Source organism: Nerophis ophidion, linkage group LG21 (assembly GCF_033978795.1).
Source record: "Nerophis ophidion isolate RoL-2023_Sa linkage group LG21, RoL_Noph_v1.0, whole genome shotgun sequence".
Lineage (NCBI taxonomy): Eukaryota > Metazoa > Chordata > Actinopteri > Syngnathiformes > Syngnathidae > Nerophis > Nerophis ophidion.
In genome coordinates this window covers 24,170,437-24,193,137 of record NC_084631.1, presented here as the reverse complement: position 1 = coordinate 24,193,137, position 22,701 = coordinate 24,170,437, and the positions used below count along the sequence as shown (strand labels likewise).

Genomic DNA, 22,701 nt, shown 5'->3' with positions numbered 1-22,701 from the left:
TGATGACATCTTTAGGAAATATTTCAGATAAATGACAATCTTTGGGCAATAAAATGTTGAATTACAGAAAGTGTGAACGTGGATAAAAAAATTGCAAAGCCTGGAAGGCGGAAGAACTCTCAAGATCACGACTTTGGAAAAGAGTTTGACAAATATGGAAGTAGTAGTTTGCTAGTGCAGTAAGTGGAACACATTTCCAGTGAGGGTTGGACTCCGCCAAGGCTGTCCTTTGTCACCGATTCTGTTCATAACTTTTATGGACAGAATTTCTAGGCGCAGTCAAGGTGTTGAGGGGTTCCGGTTTGGTGACTGCAGGATTAGGTCTCTGCTTTTTGCAGATGATGTGGTCCTGATGGCTTCATCTGACCGGGATCTTCAGCTCTCGCTGGATCGGTTCGACCAGAATGAGAATCAGCACCTCCAAGTCCGAGTCCATGGTTCTCGCCCGGAAAAGGGTGGAATGCCATCTCCGGGTTGGGGAGGAGACCCTGCCCCAAGTGGAGGAGTTCAAGTACCTAGGAGTCTTGTTCACGAGTGGGGGAAGAGTGGATCGTGAGATCGACAGGCGGATCGGTGCGGCGTCTTCAGTAATGCGGACGTTGTACCGATCCGTTGTGGTGAAGAAAGAGCTGAGCCGGAAGGCAAAGCTCTCAATTTACCGGTCGATCTACGTTCCCATCCTCACCTATGGTCACGAGCTTTGGGTCATGACCGAAAGGATAAGATCACGGGTACAAGCGGCCGAAATGAGTTTCCTCCGTCGGGTGGCGGGGCTCTCCCTTAGAGATAGGGTGAGAAGCTCTGCCATCCGGGAGGAACTCAAAGTAAAGCCGCTGCTCCTTCACATCGAGAGGAGCCAGATGAGGCGGTTCGGGCATCTGGTCAGGATGCCACCCGAACGCCTCCCTAGGGAGGTGTTTAGGGCACGTCCAACCGGTAGGAGGCCACGGGGAAGACCCAGGACACGTTGGGAAGACTATGTCTCCTGGCTGGCCTGGGAACGCCTCGGGATCCTCCGGGAAGAGCTAGACGAAGTGGCTGGGGAGAGGGAAGTCTGGGTTTCCCTGCTTAGGCTGTTGCCCCCGCGACCCGACCTCGGATAAGCGGAAGAAGATGGATGGTTGGATGGATGGATAGTTTGCTAGTAGGCGCAAAAGTATTTTTGTTTGGTCGACAGCTGCGAGTGTGACGGAAGAAGTCGTGTTAGAACCGCAGACCTCCTGAAGTACCACAGCCCACCTTAACACACCTCAGCTCAGTGGGATCTCCATGATGTCTTCTTAACTGAGTGGAACTCTATGATGTCTTCCTAGCTGAGTGGGATCTGGATGACGTCCTCCTCAATGATGTCCCCCTGAGGAAGGGTGAGTAGCTCAGGGGGGTTCCTCTTGCAGCTGAGCTGGGAGAAGGGGCTGCACCAGGACAGGGAGAAGGGCCCACCAAAGGCCACTCGCATGGCCTCCCAGCAGGGAACCTTCTCCCACCTCCCCGTCTCTCCCTTCAAGCGTTCGATTCCCTGCGGAGGACAAAAAAAAAGGTCTGAGATCAGAAGGGTGGAGGTTTGTCAGAGTATTTTTTAATATCACTTATTCCATAAAATTTAATTTTTAGTGACAATTACTGTATTTCCTTGAATTGCCGCAGGACATATAGTATGTGCCTGACTTGAATTACTGCCGGGTCAAACTCGCTTCCCAAAATAATTAGCGCATGCTTAGTATTACCGCCTGGTCAAACTCGTGACACTTCCCCTGTCATCATTTTCAAAATGGAGGAGGCTGATTTCAATACCGGTAATTTAAACTGGCATAAAGGGAAGAAGATTGAGAGCTATTCAGTAGGATTTAAGGTCCAAGCTTACATCACACTCAAATTTTTACTGTCAGAGTGAGAAGAGGTTTTAAAATAATCAGCGCATGCTTACTTTTACCACATGCCTTTGGGAAGCGCAGGAGTGGGAAGAGGTTTTAAATGAATTAGCGCCCCGGCGGCAATTCAAGGAAATACGGTATTTCCTTTTTTTTTTTTTTTTTGCTTATTTCTCAAACACATCATTAGTGACATCTCCATATTTTCATGGATAAATGCTCACTGTTCAAATGTTATTTGAACGTCCTTGTGTGCAACCCTAGTGACAGGCCAGCGGAGGTCACAAGTACGAGGCTAGCCAAGTGCTAACGGTGAAAGTTACAAGCCAAACAGACGACGACAACAACAACAACAACAACAACAACAACACACGGCGGACCTGCCTGGACTCCCTTATGTTATTTTTGCTTATTTTGATATTATGAACACTGCGATGAAGTGGCGACTTGTCCAGGGTGGACACCGCCTTCCGCCCGATTGTAGCTGAGATAGGTGTCAGCGCCCCCACCCCGACCACAAAAGGGAATAAGCGGTAGGAAATGGATGGATGGATGGATTTTATGAACAATATCAAAAAAAGCAAAAACAACTTAGGAGAGTCCAGGCAGGTCTGCTCATTGCTGCTATCATAACAATAATAATAATGATAATGTACTACTACTAACAATAATGATAATGTACTACTACTAATAATAATAATAATGCACTACTACCACTAATAATGATGTACTACTACTACTAATACGAATAACTAATAATGTACTACTACTAATAATAATGACATTGTACTACTGCTACTACTACTAATAATAACAATAATTATGATGTACTACTACTACTAAAAAAATAATGTACTAATACTACTAACAAGAGTAATAATGTACTACTACTACTGCTACTAACAATGATAATGTACTACTACTACTACTAACAATAACAATGTACTACTACTACTAATAAAAAAACACCAATAATAATAATAATGTCCTACAACTACAAATAATAATAATGACATGTAATACTGCTACTAATAACAATAATAATGATAATGTACTACTACTAATAATAATAATGTACTACTACTAATAATAATAACATTAATGATAATTACTAGAACTACGACTACTAATAATGATAATGTACTACTACTACCATTAATAATAATAATGTACTACTACCACTACTACTACTAATAATAACAATAATGATAATGTAATACTACTGCTAACAATAACAATGATAATAATGTACTACTACTACTAATAATAATAATGATAATGTACCACTACTATTAATAATAATAATACTAATAATATACTACTACTAAAAATAATTTACTACTACTCCTACTACTACTAATAACAATAATGTTGTTGTACTACTAATACTGCTACTAGTAATATTAATAATAATGAGAATGTACTACTACTAACAATAATGAACTAGTACTACTACTACCACTAACAATAACAATAAACTACTACTACTACTACTAATAATAATAATGTACTATTACTACTAATAATAATGTACTATTACTTCTCCTAATAACAACAATGACAAGGATAATGTACTACTACTACTAGTAATAATAATAATGAGAATGTACTACTACTACTACTACTAACAATAACAATAAAGTACTACTCCTACTACTGATAATAATGTACTACTACCATTACTAATAATACCCGTAATAATGATAATGTACTATTACTTCTCCTAATAATAACAACAATTACAAGGATAGTATACTACTACTACTACTACTAATGATAATGTACTACTTCTACGAATAATAATAACAATAATGATAATTTACTACTACTACTACTAATAATAATCATGTAATACTACTATTACAACAACTACTACTAATAATAACAATGATAATGTCCTACAACTACTACTAATAATAATGAACTATGACTACTAATAACAATGATAATGTACTACTACTACTACTAATAATGATAATGTGCTGCTACCACTACTACTAATAATAATGATAATGCACTACTAATAATAATGTACTACTACTAATAATAATAATAACAATAATAATAATGATACTATACTATTCCAACTACTACAACTAATATGATAACAATACTACTACTGACAATAATAATAACAATAATAATAATATTCATGATGGTACGTGTTCTGTGATACATCAGAATGAAAAAAAAAAAACGACTCGTGAGAAAACTTACAAATGATTACCTCGCCCACCTGAAAAAAAATGGAGCATTTAGCAAACATCTTTTTATTTGCACTTTTATTTGAATGCATGTTGTCTGAAGAATGTGATTAGTGTTGGTTTGTGTCAGCCATGAATTATAGCTGATCTAATATTAATCATTACTTTGAACATTTCAGCTTTTTCTCATTAAATACCAATTTGTTTTTGCTCTTTTTTTCTTACATTTTTGCTGTTGTTTTCCCAAATAAAATAATATTTTTGATTGTGTATAAACTGGTGTCAAAAATTCTGCCTGTATGTAAATATTAATGTTCAGTTACACATTTAACAGTGTTTTTTTTATATAGTTCAAGTGAATTCATCAGTTAGTATTAAGTTATATTTTAAATTAACTAATTGAAATCTTATTTAATTGATTTATATTTTAAATGTATTTTGTATTACTATTCTAAGAGCTTCTAACAATATTCAAAGTAATTAATAAGTTATTTTATTTTTGAACTGACTAAACTTTGTTTATATTTGAATTATGTATATATATTTTTTTTGAGAGCTGACCAAGTGCTCCATTTTTTTTTACCACCAAATTGTCTGCTTGTGCATTTAACTTCATGGATACTTGACACTTTGTGACCCTCGTGTTTTGAAGGTGTCCTTCTTTGCTCTGCCTTTTTTGCAATGTCAACATTCTTTTTGCTGAGAAGCTCGTTGACGTACACATTTGTCCCTTTCAGCGTGCGTGCAATTTCACTCTTCCCGTTGACAAACGTCATTCAGGTGGTCCTTGTGCTCTGCAGACCCAGGTCTATTTTACGATTGTGCAGGAAGGCTGCAACCTGCTCCTCTGTTGTAGGTGACTAAGAGGTTGTTAAAAGTCTAATGACGTTGAAGCATAGTGATGGCTAAATGATGGCCGACAGAGTGGCACACTCACTAGCTGTATTGACACTACTGTGTTGCAGCTTTATAGTGAATAGCATGGTCACTACTGCCTAGTTTCTCTTGTTATATGTTTACTGTTATATTTTTATTCTTATTGTTGCTTTTTATGTTTAGTCTTATTGTAATAGTCTCTATTGTATTTCCAATTCTGTACACTGCTGCTAGAATTTTAATTTTCCTGGGGGAACTCTCCTGAAGGATTCAATAAAGTACTATCCATCTATCAATCCATCCATTTTCTACCGCTTATTCCCTTTTGGGGTTGTGGGGGGCGCTGACGCCTATCTCAGATACAATCGGGCGGAAGGCGGTTTACACCCTGGACAAGTCGCCACCTCATCGCAGGGCCAACACAGATAGACAGACAACATTCACACACTAGGGCCAATTTAATGTATCCATAACAGTGCCATCTGCTGGAATAAAAAGGACATTTTCTTTATTTTCTTTCTGACTTCTTGAAGTCAGAAAGAAAATTGTGCCGAAAGAAGCTCCTCGTTAAACATGATTGGAAATATATCGGCCATGTGTTTTTTATGTCTTAAAGGTGACACAGTACCACTCCTTGTATTCCACAATGGTGGTTTGAGCCATCACACTTCGTTTAAATAAAAAAACTGTAAACCGTTTAATGTCCAACTCTGAAAATATAAGTTTTGGGAGGGATGGAGGTAGCTTTAAAACTATGGAATGATCTACCGTAATTATAAAATATATTTTTATTCTTCGGTTTATAAATCTACTTGCGAGTTGAGTGATCCCTTATTTCTTTACTTACGCTGCACCTGGAAAGTATTCATTTCACGTTTTCCACGTTATGTTACAGCCTTATTCCAAAATAGATACATTCATATGTGTCCTCAAAATTCTACACACAATACCCAATAATGACAATGTGAAAAAAGTATTTTTTGCGAATTTACCACCAAAAAAAAAACCCTAAAGAAAAAAACTAAGCAATAATTTGTAATATGGCAGTGGCAGCATTATGCTGTGGGGATGGTTTTCAGCGGCAGGAGCTGAAAGGCTAGTCAGGATAGAGGGAAAGATGAATTCAGAAATTTACAGAGACATCCTAAGTGTGCCAAGCTTGTGGCATGTTTTTCAAAGTCTTGAGGGTATAATGGCTGCCAAAGGTGCATCAACTAAGTATTGTGCAAATTGTCTGAATATTTATGTACATGACATTTCTTTCTTGTTTAGTTTTAATACATTTGCTAAACAAAAAAAAAAAAAATCATATTGTCATTATGGGGTGTTGTGTGTAGAATTTTGAGGACAAAAAATATTTTATTCCAATTTGGAATTAGGCTGTAAAATAACAAAATGTGAAACAAGTTAAACGCTGTCAGTACTTTTTGGATGTACGGTACATTTATTTTTGTTCTTAATTCATTTTAAATTATTTTATTTTGCGTTTTGAAAGTATTTGAAGCAGTGTGAAGCCTAAATATATTTTTTCAAGTGGATTGGATCCGTTAGGGAACTTGGAATTGCTCAAAATGATGAATTTAGTGCAAAATAACATTGCCACCATGAATATACAGAGGGGCAAAAAAGTATTTAGTTCTCCCACTTAAAATGATGACAGAGGTCTGTAATTTTCATCATAGGTACACTTCAACTGTGAGAGACAGAAGGTGAAAAAAAAATCCAGGAATTCACATTGTAGGAATTTTAAAGAATTTATACTTTTTTGCCCCACTGTATACAAATATATACTTATACTTATACATACCGTCTTTTCCGGAGGATAGAGCACACTGTTATATAAACCGCACTCACTAAATTATAGAAGAAATAAATAGTTCTCCCTATATTAGCCGCACCGGACTATAAACCGCAGATATATACATTGTAGGATTAGTTATTTACACCTAAATATTTTATAAATTTTTATTTCCGTACCTTAATTGTCTGTAACACGGCAGTAAAACGAGTGATCAAACAAAACAGAAGTCATTCGCAGCTAGCTCTCCAGTCAACGAAACAGACTTAACTCCATAATGACGTTTTGGTGAATTTACTGAGAAATTTACAAAACCGAAACAATACAAAAAGAATGCCAGCGTAAGTTAATAATATTAATGCAGACATTAGTGAATCTATTAGCGTATTAGCAAATGCTAACGACGCTTGCTTGATTACATTACGATAGCACGTACAAATATGCATGAAAACACTCCTACATACAGGACGCTTTAGTAAGTAAGAATTGTTTTAGTTATATTGTACAGTTACAAACGCAGCTTGAAGTGATGAATGAAGAATCCACATGAGTAAAAACGCAATGAACGGCGATAAGGCGAACAGCATTCCAGTGTGAAAACAAAGCGCTATACTATACGCACTATATGCAAACTCGTCCATAACATGGCGCCATAGCACAAACAATAACATACACCTAAAAAGTATTTGCTTGTTTTTTTTAAATTATTTTTATTACTTGTATATACTTGTACATACATACTTGTATATATGCATATGTACTTGTGAACATTTGTTTATACTTGTACATACATACATACATACATACATACATACATATGTGTACATACATACACATATACATACATACATGCTGTATAATAGACTGTATTTATATTATTGACATGTAAAAAATACTTAAGTGTTTATTGTCTATTGTGAGCGAACTGTGGTGCTGAATTTCCCCCAGGGATCAATAAAGTACTTTCTATTGTATCCTATACGTGTACATACTTATAAAGTAGTGAGTTCGGCGGACATCTTACCTGGGTGCCATGAAAAAGACATATATATACTTATACATAGGGCTGGGCGATATGGCCTTTTTTCAATATCTCGATATATTTAGGCCTTGTCATGATACACGATATATAACTCGATATTTTGCCTTAGACTTGAATGAACACTTGATGCATATAATCACTCCAGTATGATGATTTTATGTGTCTACATTAAAACATTCTTGTTCATACTGCATTAATATATGCTACTTTTAAACTTTCATACAGAGGGGGAAATCACAACTACCGGTAAGTCAATTGACCAAAACTGTATTTATTAAACAGTTATCAAGCAGTGGCACAAACATTCATGTAATTTCAAAGATGATACATTAAAGCAACACTACATTAAAGTGCACTTTTTGTACAGAACGCCACTACAATGTTTTAAAACAAATAAAGTGCACTTTTGTGCATGATGTCACACGAGATATTTGAATAAGTGTCAAATAAAAATGAGCTCCATAGTCGGAAATCAAATAGTGTATGTCCTTCGCTATGTGGTAGGTTACTGCGTACGTTACCTCCTTCTGATGTTGACTATTTTTTTCGTACGGTGTTGATATGGAAATGGTTGCCTCGGCATTTTGTTGGTGTGGCACCGGCCGAGATTTTGACATGCGGAGTTTCAAACACTCTTCATTCTCTAGCGGGTGACTTTTCAAATGATGCTACGTATTAGCAGTAATTCTACTTTTTGTAGTTACACTTTTGCCCTCCACTTGAAAAATTACGGTTGTCTGTTCGACATATTCCCACTTGAAGCCAAACCATCGCCAGACGATGGACCCCCTGCTGTTTTTTCCTTGGGAATTAATTCTTCCTTAATTTGTTACCAGTTTGGCACCTTCTTTTTCTCGTATTACCAGTAGCACCACAGCTAACGTTACTCATGCCGCTACCTCTCTGCTCCGCGAGGGCGTATACGTATTTGACGTATGTAAGAAGGTGCGCTTGTTTTACGTCTCTGTGAGGAGAGACAAGAAAGAGTGAGAAACGCCTGTAGTGTAATGCCCGCAGCTAAAAGCAACAGCGTGACAACGTATACTCGAATATCACGATATAGTCATTTTCTATATCGCACAGAGACAAACCCGCGATATATGGAGTATATCAATATATCGCCCAGCCCTACTTATATATACACATACTTGTACTTAGTTCGGCGGCCATCTTACCTTGGTGCCATGAAAAAGAGGTGTGCTTAAGAAAGCAGAGCCAAAGCGCGAGGAGAGAAGCTTGCAGGTAAAAGGGGCACACGTTCAACAACCAGGAAGACATTTAAACACAAGAGAGCGTTATTTTGTGCATCAACAGGAAATAAAAGAGCAGTAAAGTTAAAGGGGAACATTACCACCAGACTTATGTAAGCGTCAATATATACCCTGATGTTGCAGAAAAAAGACCATATATTTTTTTAACCGATTCCCGAACTCTAAAAGGGTGAATTTGGCGATTTAAATGCCTTTCAATTGTTCGCTGTCGGAGCGATGACCTTTCACCCGTGACGTTACAACGGGAAGCAATCCACCATTTTCTCAAACACACTACACACACAAGTCAAATCAGCTCTGTTATTTTCCGTTTTTTCGACTGTTTTCCGTACCTTGGACACATCATGCCTCGTCGGTGTGTTGTCGGAGCAGGGACGGATTCAAGTTGTCTTACGTGGAGTGTGCATCGAATAGCACGGCATGCTAATCGATGCTAGCATGGCAGAAATGGCAAGAATGTGTGGATATCCTGCGACACTCAAAGCAGATGCATTTCCAACGATAAAGTCAACGAAATCACAAAGGTGAGTTTTGTTGATGTTATTGACTTATGTGCTAATCAGACATACTTGGTCACGGCTTGACTGCCAGCTAATTGATGCTAACATGCTATTTAGGCTAGCTGTATGTACATTTGTAGCTATATTTGCATCCCGCCTTTCCCTCCACCCACATTTAATGCCAAACAAACACTTACCAATCGAAAGATTTAAGTTGCTCCAGTGGTCAAAAGATGCAATCGTTGGTAAGAAGGCGATCGCCGAATAACTTCAATAGCTATTCGCTCAATAGCTCCAGTTTCTTCTTCAATTTCGTTTTCGCTATCTGCCTCCACACTCCAACCATCTGTTTCAATACATGCGTAATCTGTTGAATCGCTTAAGCCGCTGAAATCCGAGTCTGAATTCGAGCTAAAGTCGCTATATCTTGCTGTTCTATCCGCCATGTTTGTTTGTATTGGCATCACTATAAATAAATGATAAATGGGTTGTACTTGTATCGCGCTTTTCTACCTTCAAGGTACTCAAAGCGCTTTTGACACTACTTCCACATTTACCCATTCACACACACATTCACACACTGATGGAGGGAGCTGCCATGCAGGGCACTAACCAGCACCCATCAGGAGCAAGGGTGAAGTGTCTTGCTCAGGACACAACGGACGCGACGAGGTTGGTACTAGGTGGGGTGACGTCACAGGAAAATGGACGGGTGGATTTACAGATAGCGGAAATCAGGCACTTTAAAGCCTTTTTTCGGGATATTCCATAATGGGTAAAATTTTGAAAAAAACTTCGAAAAATTAAATATGCCACTGGGAACTGATTTTTATTGGTTTTAACCCTTCTGAAATTGTGACAATGTTCCCCTTTAACAAGGTAGGCCAGCTGGTAGGCAAAACGACAGTAAGTTGTTTATTCCAAATGTTACACATCATACTATTTATGTTTCAAGTGGTGCTCTCCATGGCGTACGCTGTGTGCGCTATTATTAGTATTGGAAGTAGGCCTGGGCCCATATTCCACAAGTCAATTAACCGACCATGAATGAAAATTAAGTCGGTGAGTTTTGCGGCATTGTGTGTTTCTACCATAGCGGAATGAAAAGAAGGTGAATGACCTTGTCCTCGATAAGTGTCTTTGACTCTTTGTGCGGAGAGGTGGGGTTGCAGAGGAATGTGAACGAGGCGTCATACCCTGCAGTGTGAACAAAGCAGGTGACCCACAACACCATTTTGGAATGCAGATGACGAAGTTAAATTAATCGGCTTCCCCAACGTCCTTGCATGATTTGACATCTTGCGCCCAGGTTACAATCATAAAAAACTATTCATCATCAAATCCGGATTTGTGAACAGGACTCTCGCTGCTGTGTTGGATCCGCTTTGGACTGGACTCTCGCGACTGTGTTGGATCCATTGTGGATTGAACTCTCACAGTATCATGTTAGACCCGCTCGACATCCATTGCTTTCCTCCTCTCTAAGGTTCTCATAGTCATCATTGTCACCGACGTCCCACTGGGTCATTATTGTCACGGATGTCCCACTGGGTGTGAGTTTTCCTTGCCCTTATGTGGGCCTACCGAGGATGTCGTGGTGGTTTGTGCAGCCCTTTGAGACACTAGTGATTCAGGGCTATATAAGTAAACATTGATTGATTGATTTCCTCTACACTTCATGTAATCTGTTCCAAAAATGTTTAACATTGGGAGTGATGCTGGAATCAAACATAACTTGTTTTGCTCCATAAACCAGCAGCTGTCAGTCATATTATTAACTAATGTCATTCATGTTATTATTGGTGTCATTATTGTTATTAATGGGTGTCAATAATGTGTGTTTTTAATTAAGGCGTTGGAAGGTTCGGCAACCAGTAGGGAAACTATGTCAGCTAAACATTCTGCCATTGCAAAATGAAAAGTCATCAATTATAAGGCGGAATTTGGTGCACACTTCCAGTATGAGAAATAAGACAGCAGTGAAGATTAGGCTTTTATATTTAATCGTTTGTCCCTTCATACTCACAGACGTACAGTACATGCACACTAGTAAGGGAACTCTTCTGAAGGAATCAATAAAGTACTATCTATCTATCTATCTCATGTTGTCCTGATACCCATATTTTGGTACAGATACTTTTTGAAATAAAGCGGACCACAAAAATTGCATATTGGCTTTATTTTGACCCAAAAATCTTAGGGTACATTAAACATGTTTCTTATTGCTGTTATGTTCTTAAATAAAATAGTGAACATACAAGAAAACTTGTCTTTTAGTAGTATGTAAGCAAACAAAGGCTCCTAATTAGTCTGCTGACATATGCAGTAACGTATTGCGTCATTTATCATTCTATTATTTTGTTAACATTATTAAGGACAAGTGGTTGAAAAGGAATTATTAATCGACTTGTTCATTTACTGTTATCTGCTTACTTTCTTGTTTGACTTCTGTTAAAATGTAATAATCACTTATTCTTCTGTTGATTGGAAGCTTTCCATTAGGTTTGGATGATACCACAAATTTAGGTATCGATCCGATACCTAGTAATGGCAGAATCATATATTGGTCGTATTCAAAATCTTCATGTGTCCAGGGATATATTTCCTGAGTTTGTAAACATAATATAAATAAAAAAATAGATTAAAAAAAAGATTTTGTGATACTAAATAATATCGATGTAATCACAGTAGTATCACTAGATACGCTCCTGTACTTGGTATCACTCAAGTGGATGTTAGGTGTAGATCCACCAATGGCGTTTGTTTACATTTTGACGGTGGTGAACTACGGTGTGTAGTGAAGCATGTTTAGCTATTACTCGTCCTGCAGGGATGGGGGGGGGAATGTTGGACCGGTACTTTTTAGAGACGGTATAGTACCGAATATGATTCATTAGTATCATGGTACTATACCAATACCAGTATACTGTACAACCCGCACGCGCGCGCGCACGCACACACACACACACACACACACACACACACACACACACACACACACACACACACACACACACACACACACACACACACACACACACACACACACACACACACACACACACACACACAGTTTATTGTTTGGAATGGGGACCAAGATTTTGATCATCACTTATAGGGACCACCTTTTCTATAGGTTGTGCAGGCATAAAAAAAATATTCTGTAAAATGGCCACTGCCCAGTTAGCTCACACACGTCTTTAAATTTAATTTTGCATAATTCACACAAAAGTGTACGTGACTACTGAGGACCATTTAAAAAAAACAGCAGCAAGTGCAGTACCAGCTCCAGCCTGATGAGGGGGCTGCTGTGCAAATGTCTCGCACTCAAACTAACCAGTAAAGATGTTTTAAGTTTAAAAATAACTTAGGCATCTTCAGAATGGATCTGACTATCCTTTAAAAAAGTTTCCCTTTAGGGCACCTGTTTTTTGTCCCCATACCATCAGAGGTCCCCTAAAGGTGACTGTGTAAACAGAGCGATGTCCCCATTAAGTAAGCATTGCCAGAACACACGCACGCACGCACGCACGCACGCACGCACGCACGCACACACACACACACACACACACACACACACACACACACACACACACACACACACACACACACACACACACACACACACACACACACACACACACACACACACACACACACACACTTACTTTGGTTTGAAGAACACTGGTTGGTTCATTTCGGGTACAGTGAGACAACAAAAAGCCAACATAAAACTGCTTAACTTTTGTGTAAACAGCTTTAATGATGTTGACAAGTAAACCAAATAAACTGCGAGCACAATAAATACAATCGTCGAATCAAAATAAAATAGCTGTCACCTTTTGTTTCTGTTTTTTGGCACACTTGTTGCGGGTGCATCGCAACAGTAAATGTACCCTCAGAATGTGTGTTGTGTGGGAAACAAAAGTGACACAACTTCAAACGAAAAGTTCCGTACCGAATCGAGTCCATGTTACACTCAGTGTGGAAAAAAAGTATTTGATTTCATTTTTTACATTCTGTCTCTCTGTAAATACACAACCACACACCAAAGAAAAAAAACACACACACACACACACACACACACACACACACACGATTATATAAATTATATATTATTAGGGAGTGTAACGATTGATTGATGGATCGATTTATATTTCTGAATTTCAAGTATATAGATCTGTGCTCGGCAAGTTTGCATTCCGGCAGTTCCAAGATCGTTTTGCAAGGAAAAAGATTGATTTTATCAATACTAGACAAAGGAAAACATTGGATTTTAGAAGGGCAGACTTTATATGTACTTTCTTTTAAAGATAAGGATGGTAAACGTTAAGTCTAGTTTTCACGTCGGTGACGTTACCGAAAAAAATGTGGCCGATAGCTACGGTGGCTGAGAAAGGTCATAACAGATGCAAACACCACAAGACAATATCATTAATTACAACACAACTTTCAGCTAAAGCAAGATTGCAAAAGCCGTAACAAATACAAATGACAACACAATAATTTGAAGTCGCAACACAACTTTCAGCTGCAAATGACAGACCACTGGAAGTCACAGCGGAGCGACAACAAGAAGTGTGACACACAACATGCAAATGACAGCCAAGGAGAAGTCAGCTGATGAGAAAGAAAGAAATAAAAGAGAAGGATGAAGGAGGCTATGGAAACTAGGAAGTGAGGGGCCAACAACATCCACAGATGAGGGGACATACATGCTTCTGTACACCTGGAACGGTGTGCAGAAGATTTCAATTTCAACTCACTCAATCGTTCCGAACAGTATCGAAAAAAAAAACAAAAAAACATTTCAATCATTCCTAAATTGTATGGGCAACTACAAATATCGAATCTAATCGTTGTTAAAACAAATGCGTAAAACGAACCGTTTTACGCATGCGCGCACGCACGTACACACAAACATTTATACATACATATACATATATACAAACCCCGTTTCCCTATGAGTTGGAAAATTGTTTTAGATGTAAATATAAACCGAATAAAATGATTTGCAAATCATTTTCAACCCATATTCAGTTGAATATGCTACAAAGCCAACATATTTGATGTTCAAACTGATAAACTTTATTTATTTTTGCCAATAATCATTAACTTTAGAATTTGATGCCAGCAAAACGTGACAAAGAAGTTGGGAAAGGTGGCAATAAATACTGACAAAGTTGAGGAATGCTCATCAAACACTTGTTTGGAACATCCCACAGATGTGCACGCTAATTGGGAACAGGTGGCTGCCATGATTGGGTATAAAAACAGCTTCCCCAAAAAAGCTCAGTCTTTCACAAGAAAGGATGGGGCGAGGTACACCCCTTTGTCCACAACTGCGTGAGTCAAACAGTTTAAGAACAACGTTTCTCAAAGTGCAATTGCAAGAAATTTAGGGATTTCAACATCTACGGTCCATAATATCATCAAAAGGTTCAGAGAATCTGGAGAAATCGCTCCACGTAAGAGGCATGGCCGGAAACCAACATTGAATGACCGTGACCTTCGATCCCTCAGACGGCATTGTATCAAAAACCGACGTCAATTTCTGAAGGATATCACCACTCATAAAACCACTGTCACTAAATACAGTTCGTCGCTACATCTGTAAGTGCAAGTTAAAGCTCTACTATGCAAAGCAAAAGCCATTTATAAACAACATCCAGAAACGCTGAGATCATCTAAGATGGACTGATACAAAGTGGAAAAGTGTTCTGTTGTCTGACAAGTCCACATTTCAAATTGTTTTTGGAAATTGTGGACATTTGTGTCCCCGGGAACAAAGAGGAAAAGAACCATCCGGATTGTTATAGGCGCAAAGTTCAAAAGCCAGCAGCATCTGTGATGGTATGGGGGTGCATTAGAGCCCAAGGCATGGGTAACTTACACATCTGTGAAGGCACCATTAATGCTAAATAGTCCATACAGGTTTTGGAGCAACATATATTGCCATTCAAGCAACGTTATCATGGATGCCCCTGCTTATTTCAGCAAGAAAATGCCACACCACATGTTACAACAGCGTGGTTTCATAGTAAAAGAGTGCGGGTACTAGAATGGCCTGCCTATAGTCCAGACCTGTCTCCCATTGAAAATGTTGAAGCCTAAAATACGACAACAGAGACCCCGGACTGCTAAACAACTTAAGCTGTACATCAAGCAAGAATGGTAAAGAATTCCACCTGGAAAGCTTCAAAAATGTGTGTCCTCTGTTCCCAAACGTTTATTGAGTGTTGTTAAAAGAAAAGGTGATGTAACACAGTGGTGAACATGCTCTTTCCCAACTACCTTGGCATGTGTTGCAGCCAAGAAATTCTAAGTTAATTATTATTTGCAAAAAAAAATAAAAAGTTTATTAGTTTGAACATACAATAGCTTGTCTTTGTAGTGCATTCAACTGAATATGGGTTGAAAAGGATTTGCAAATCATTGTATTCTGTTTTTATTTACATCTAAAACAATTTCCCAACTCATATGGAAACAGGGTTTGTAGATACATACATACATACATACCGGTATATACATATGAAGTATATACATACATATACATATAAACATACATACATATGTATCCATATATACACACATACATACCTATTTATATAAACATATACATACATACATACATACATGTATACATATATACACACACACACACACACACACACACACACACACACGCACACAAATATGTATGTATCAAATACTTATTTCCCCACTGTATACACAGCACATATACAAGTACATTTGCACATTTGAAAGAATATTTGAGCAGTAAATCATTACAAATTTATTTTTTTTCTGGTTTCTATTGTTATTTTATTAAGGGTCCCCATTAAAGAAGTGTTGCAAGATTTATACTTGCTAATTATAATTTTTTAATTTATGTTATCGGAGTTTTTCAATTCCTCAATATTGAGATGTCCCTGAATCCTTGGAATGTCTGCAATGGTGTTTCACTTATTTCATCCACATTGTGCAACACATAAAAGAAAACAAACAAGGAGTCATTTTCAAAATACCAAAGGTGGCCATTTGCTCCATGTTCCCAACCTGCACCTCGATTCATAAATACAAATTATTTCCACAGAGCAAACATATGAAGTATTTATACAAAGAATAGTTGTGGTCACTGTAACACTCACTACGTTCACACGCACAATACCATCTTGGTACACTTCTATGGAAGTACACGACACATTGTTAAGCGGACCATTGTTTACCTCCGCAACACTAGGGGACGATAGTGGTCATGCCAGCTTGTTCAGTCAGCTGTGTGAGGAAACACTGCATGTGATTATTGATGTTTTTAATGTGTTGAAATGATACAGGTACAACATATTTTAATTTGTGTTGAAATGATAAATGAGTGACTGCTTGCTGTTGCCGCGAAAAAAGCTAAGTATTATCTTTCTATCTGTGTGCTTTTAATTGTTTTACAGCTTTTTTTATTCCTTCAAAAACATACTTAGTCTCATCTAACTTGCAAATCACCCACTCTCAGTCTCACCGCCTCTCTCTCAGCTATTGACGATTGGTTCTCTTTCTGGGGCAAATCGGGCTTGCTGATTAGGGACGGCCTTCACCCTAACCGGGAAAGCGCCATCACTCTGTCTAGACACATAGATTACTGGTTGAGTCACACTTGACCAACTACACAAGAGCAAGATCAGACACAGGCAATTGCAGTGTCTGTTAGTCTGGGAGAGGAGTCAGTTAAGCGAGAACTAACAGAAACTACACAACTCACATAATGTAATTTTTTTTTCTACTTAGGTGGCAAATTATGACACATACTATTTATCACAGCACCAAGCAAACAATCTGAAGATCCCCGTCATATCAATTCCTAGATATGATCGAAAATATTTCAGTTTATTAATATCACTACTACAGATTCCATTAACAAAAAATACTACCGACAATATGGGCTTTTTAAACATCAGATCATTGTCTCCGAAAACGTTATTAGTTAATGAGGTCATTAGAGACAACAATCTAAACATCATTGGTCTCAGCGAAACCTGGCTCAAACATGATTAATTTTTCCCGCTTAACGAGGCATCTCCTCCTAATTATATGAATGCACATTTTGCCCCTCCCCTTAAAAGTGGTGGAAGTGTCGCTCTAATATACAATGAAAACCTTAACCTTACCCATAACCTAAGTAATAATATTAATCGTTTGAGGTGCTTACTATGAGGTCTGTAACCCTGCTACCTCTCGACCTGGCTGTTATCTACTGCCCCTCTGGACCATATTCAGATTTTATTTTCAGACTTTGTCGCTGACCTAGTGACGCACACAGATGAAAATTACAATTATAATGGGGGATTTTAATATCCTTATGAATACCCCATCAGACCCTACGTGCGTGGCGTTCCATACTATAATTGATAGCTGTGGTCTTGCATAAATAATAAATAACCCACGCATTGCTACGGTAATACGATAGTCCTAATCGGGGGTGTCAAGTTATGATACTCCCGTACAATAAAGTAATGTCCGATTATTACCTTGTAAAATTCAAAGTTCTGACTCATTGTCAACAAACGACTAATAACAACTGCTTTAGCAGCCGCAATATTATTGCTGTCACAACTATGAGTCTTGCTGGCCTACTGCCTTCGGTAATGGCACCATTCCAAAGTTATGGGGGCTCTATCAATAACCTTGCTAGCCACTTTAACGATGTCCTGTGCGACACCATTGATGGTATAGCACCGCTAAAGCTAAAAAAAAAGGCCCCTAAAAGGTGTATCAAGGCGTACCCCCTAGCTTACAGATAAAACTAGAGCTCTTAAACTGTCATGGTTGAAAGGTGGAACGCAAATGGCGTGCGACAAACTTGAGGTTTTTTATCAAGCATGGAGTGATATTTTAATAACTTATAAACTCATGCTTACCTTAGCTAAAGCTAAATGCTACTCCAATCGCAGCCGCCTCAAAAAAAAAAAACGATCCTAAATATTTGTTCAGGACAGTTACATCCCTGACCCAACAAGGGACTCCTCCCAGTAGCTCAACCAAGGACTTTATGAATTTCAGGATGTCGTTGTGGCTTGTGCAGCCCTTTGAGACACTTGTGAATAAGAGCTATATAAATAAACTATGATTGACAACATACTTTAAGTGTTTTGTTTCAATGATAAATGTATAACTTATTTTAATTTGTGTTTAAATGATAAATGTATAACATTTTAATTTGTGTTGAAATTATACATGTACAGCATATTTTAAGTGTTATGTTTAAAGGATACATGTATAACATATTTTAAATGTGTCAAATTACAAAATCCAAAACCAGTAAAGTTGGCATGTTTTATAGATCATAAATAAAAACACAATACAATGATTTGCAAATCTTTTTCAACCTATATTCAATTGAATACACTGTTAAAACAACATACTTAAAAGTTTGAACTGGTACACCTTGTTGTTTTTTAGCTCATTTGGAATTTGATGCTTGCAACATCTTTCAAAAAAGCTGGCACAAGTGGCAACAAAGACTGACAAACTTGATGAATGCTCATCAATCACTTATTTGGAACATCCCAAAGGTGAGGAAACTGTGAACTGGTGGGTGCCATGATTGGCTATAAAAGCAGCTTCTATGAAATGCTCAGTCATTCACAAACAAGAATGGGGCGAGGGTCACCACTTTGTGAACAAATGCGTGAGCAAATTGTTTAACAGTTAAAGAACAACATTTCTCAACGAGCTATTGCAAGGAATTTAGGGATTTCATCCTCAACGGTCCGTAATATCATCAAAAGGTTCAGAAAATTTGGAGAAATTACTGCACGTAAGTGGCAAGGCTGAAAACCAACACTGAATGACCATGACCTTCGATCCCTCTGGCAGGTATTGCATCAAAAACCGACATCAGTGTAAAGGATATCACCACATTGGCTCAGGAACACTTCAGAAAAACCAATGTCAGTGACTACAGTCCGTCGCTACATCTCTAAATACAAGATTAACTCTATTATGCAAAGCAAAAGCCCATCTTTCAACAATACCCAGAAACGCCGCTGGCTTCGCTGGGCCCCAGCTCATCTAAGATGGACTGATGCAAAGTGGAACAGGGTTCTGTGGTCTGACGAGTCCACATTTCAAACTGTTTTTGGAATCTGTGGATATCTTGTCCTCCGGAACAAAGAGGAAAAGAACTATCCGAACTGTTATAGGCGCAAAGTTAAAAAAAACGCATCTGGGATGGTGTGGGGGTGTATGAATGCCCAAGGTATGGGTAACCCACACATCTGTGGAGGCAACATTAATGCTGAAAGGTACATACAGGCTTTGGAGCAACATGTTGCCATCCAAGCAACGTCTTTTTCAGTGACGCCTCTGCTTATTTCAGCAATACAATGCCAGGCCACATTCTGCACGTGTTCCAACAGCGTGGCTTCATAGTAAAAGAGTGCGGGTACTAGACAGGCCTGCCCGTCGTCCAGACCTGTCTCCCATTGAAAATGTGTGGCGCCATTATGAAGCGTGAAATACCTAAACGGAGACCTCGGACTGTTAAATTTAACTTAAGCTGTACATCAAGCAAGAATGGGAAATAATTCCACCTGAAAAGCTTCAAAAATTGGTCTCCTCAATTCCCAAACGTTCACTGAGTGTTTTTAAAAGGAAAGGTGATGTAACACAGTGGTAAGAATGCCTTTGTGCCAACTTTTTTGTAATGTGTTGCTGCCATTAAATTCATTAATGATTATTTGCAAAAAAAAAAAAGTTTCTCAGTTTGAATATTAAATATCTTTTTTTTGCAGTCTGTTCAATTGAATTTAAGTTGAAAAAGATTTGCAAATCATTGTATTCTGTTTTTATTTACGATTGCCAACTACACTGGTTTTGTAAAAATGTATCACATATTTTAAGTGTTGTGTTCAAATGATAAATGTTTAACATATATTTAGTGCTGTGTTTAAATGATACATATAGAACATATTTTCAGGGTTGTGTTTGAATGATTAATGTACAAGATATTATAATTCGTGTTGAAATGATAAATGTATAACATATTTTAAGTGTTGTGGTAAAATTATAAATGTACAACATATTTTAAGTGTTGTGTTTTAATGATACATGTACAACATATTTTAGGTGTTGAGTTTAAATGGTAAATGTATAAATTATTTTAATTTGTGTTGAAATTGTAAATGTATAACATTTTGAGTGTTGTGTTTAAATGATAAATGTGTAACATACAGTATTTTAAGTGTTGCGTTTAAATGATAAATGTATAACATATTTTAAGTGTTGTGTTTAAATGATAAATGTATAACTTAGTTTAATTTGTGTTTCAATAATAAATGTATAACATGTTTAATTGTTGTGTTTAAATGATACATGTATAACATACTTTCAGTGTGTTATGTAGTGTGATAAAAACGACATGACTACTTTATTGTTATTGATGAACTTGTCTTTCAAATCTCACATCAAAAAAACTTGGCTGAAGTAAAAAATGAAATTGGGATTTTCTTTCGAAACAAGTCCTGTTTTTCCCTACAAGTTAGGAAACACTTGATTCTGACCTCTTTTATGCCTTTGCTAGATTGTGGAGACTTGCTTTTTATGAATGCACCCGACCCAGTTTTGAAAAATCTGGACACTGTATTTCACTGCGCCTTATGTTTTATTACTAGTTGTGGTCAACTGTCCATCTTTGTCAGTTCGCATATTTTCTCGATGGATGTTTTTTTTATATAGAAATCACTTCTTGGTCTGGTTCCCCCTGATTGGTGTACTTATATGGGTAGATTCCAGTCGCTACAGTTTAGGATCGCAGGACATACTTTAACATGTTTTTTTCTTAGAGCCAACACAAATCCTGGGGGGAAAAAAGCTTTCAGATTTCCTGCTCTGTTATCATGGAATGAAATACAAAAGGATCTGAGGTTACCTGACACTGTTAATATTGTTACTGACTAACCAAATATACACATATTATTTTCCACAGCATTTTAATACAAGAATGAAGTTTTGGTGTTAAACTGTGTACTTTCAAAAATAATGACTTATTGGGATGTTTGTGGAGCTCAATTAGTGTCCGCATTGGCGTAAATATGCTTTTTGTGACTAATGTTATACTATTAGTCTTCATGGTGACTGGTACATGCTGGGAAACATGCAAGATCAATGTTAATGTGTTGATAGCAGCAAGTCAAACATCTTTTAATGAAGGTGTTTACTAGTCCAATGCATGCAGAAGCTGTGTATTTATGCATGTAAAAGTAGCAAGTGTCACACGTGCCGATACTTTAGACGCCATGCAGACATGTTCACACCACATACTGGTAAGTCTCGGCCTTGCCGTGGTCGGGGGTGGACAAGGGGCTAAACCACAGTAAGGAGAAGGGGTGTCCAAAAACTGCCCTTAAGTTCATCCATTTAGTTTTTTTAGCCCATCTTCTCTCTTCCTTTTTCAACTGCTCTATGCCCTGAAAACAAGAAATAACCAAACTTCAGTCCAAATCTTTTAGAATGATTACACGAGTTTCTTTTAAACTGTGGATAATCACAAAGAATTTTTCTACTCCGGTGCTGCATGTTAAAGAGGTTATCACGATTGTGACATTGTAACTCTTCAGTAAACACGCTAACACAAACGCAATATGTGCTAAGCTCATACTTGGTGTTACAGGTGACCATGGCACTACTCTTTACTCGTATTCTGGCAACACTAGATCAATTTAAGATGACATAAAACTTAGCACATGATGCAAGCATATGTATTCTGGCCAACAGAAGGATTATGTAAGAAAATGGTTGTCGGCCGTTTTGGTTTGCCATTTCGGGGGTGGGGGCTTGGGTTTCCGTAGTGTTCCAATGCAAGCCTTTTTTATTCTGTCCGTAGCGTAAGTCACTCCCAACCAAAAATGAGCTGAGGTCCATAAAATGGCCCACGGGACACACTTTGGTTACAAAGACACCAAGACGGTAAAGAGATTTGTAACCGAAAAAAACAAAACACTATTTAAACACTGGTTATCAGTGACATTGATTTTAACATATTAAAGTTTTATTACTTATTTAGTGGTGTGGAATGTTAGAAAAGACATGATCAAGTGATGAACATATTAAAGTTTTAGGACTTATTTAGTGGCGTGGAATGTTATAAA

General features: G+C 37.8%; 1 protein-coding gene across 4 annotated transcripts in view; it reads right to left on the bottom strand.

Moving 5' to 3' along the window:
• Positions 1-22,701, bottom strand: part of zdhhc3a (zinc finger DHHC-type palmitoyltransferase 3a) — a 42,418-nt gene that overhangs the window by 1,468 nt on the left and 18,249 nt on the right. For 2 of the 4 annotated variants that reach the window (XM_061882290.1, XM_061882289.1), the window contains exon 7: positions 1-1,516. This exon is cut by the window's left edge and continues 1,468 nt beyond it. In XM_061882290.1, coding sequence (XP_061738274.1) covers positions 1,310-1,516 — 207 coding nt within the window. In that variant the 3' untranslated portion in view covers positions 1-1,309. Of the gene's footprint in view, positions 1,517-21,526; positions 22,021-22,701 lie in introns of those variants that run through there. The other 2 variants (XM_061882291.1, XM_061882292.1) reach the window with 2 other exon arrangements.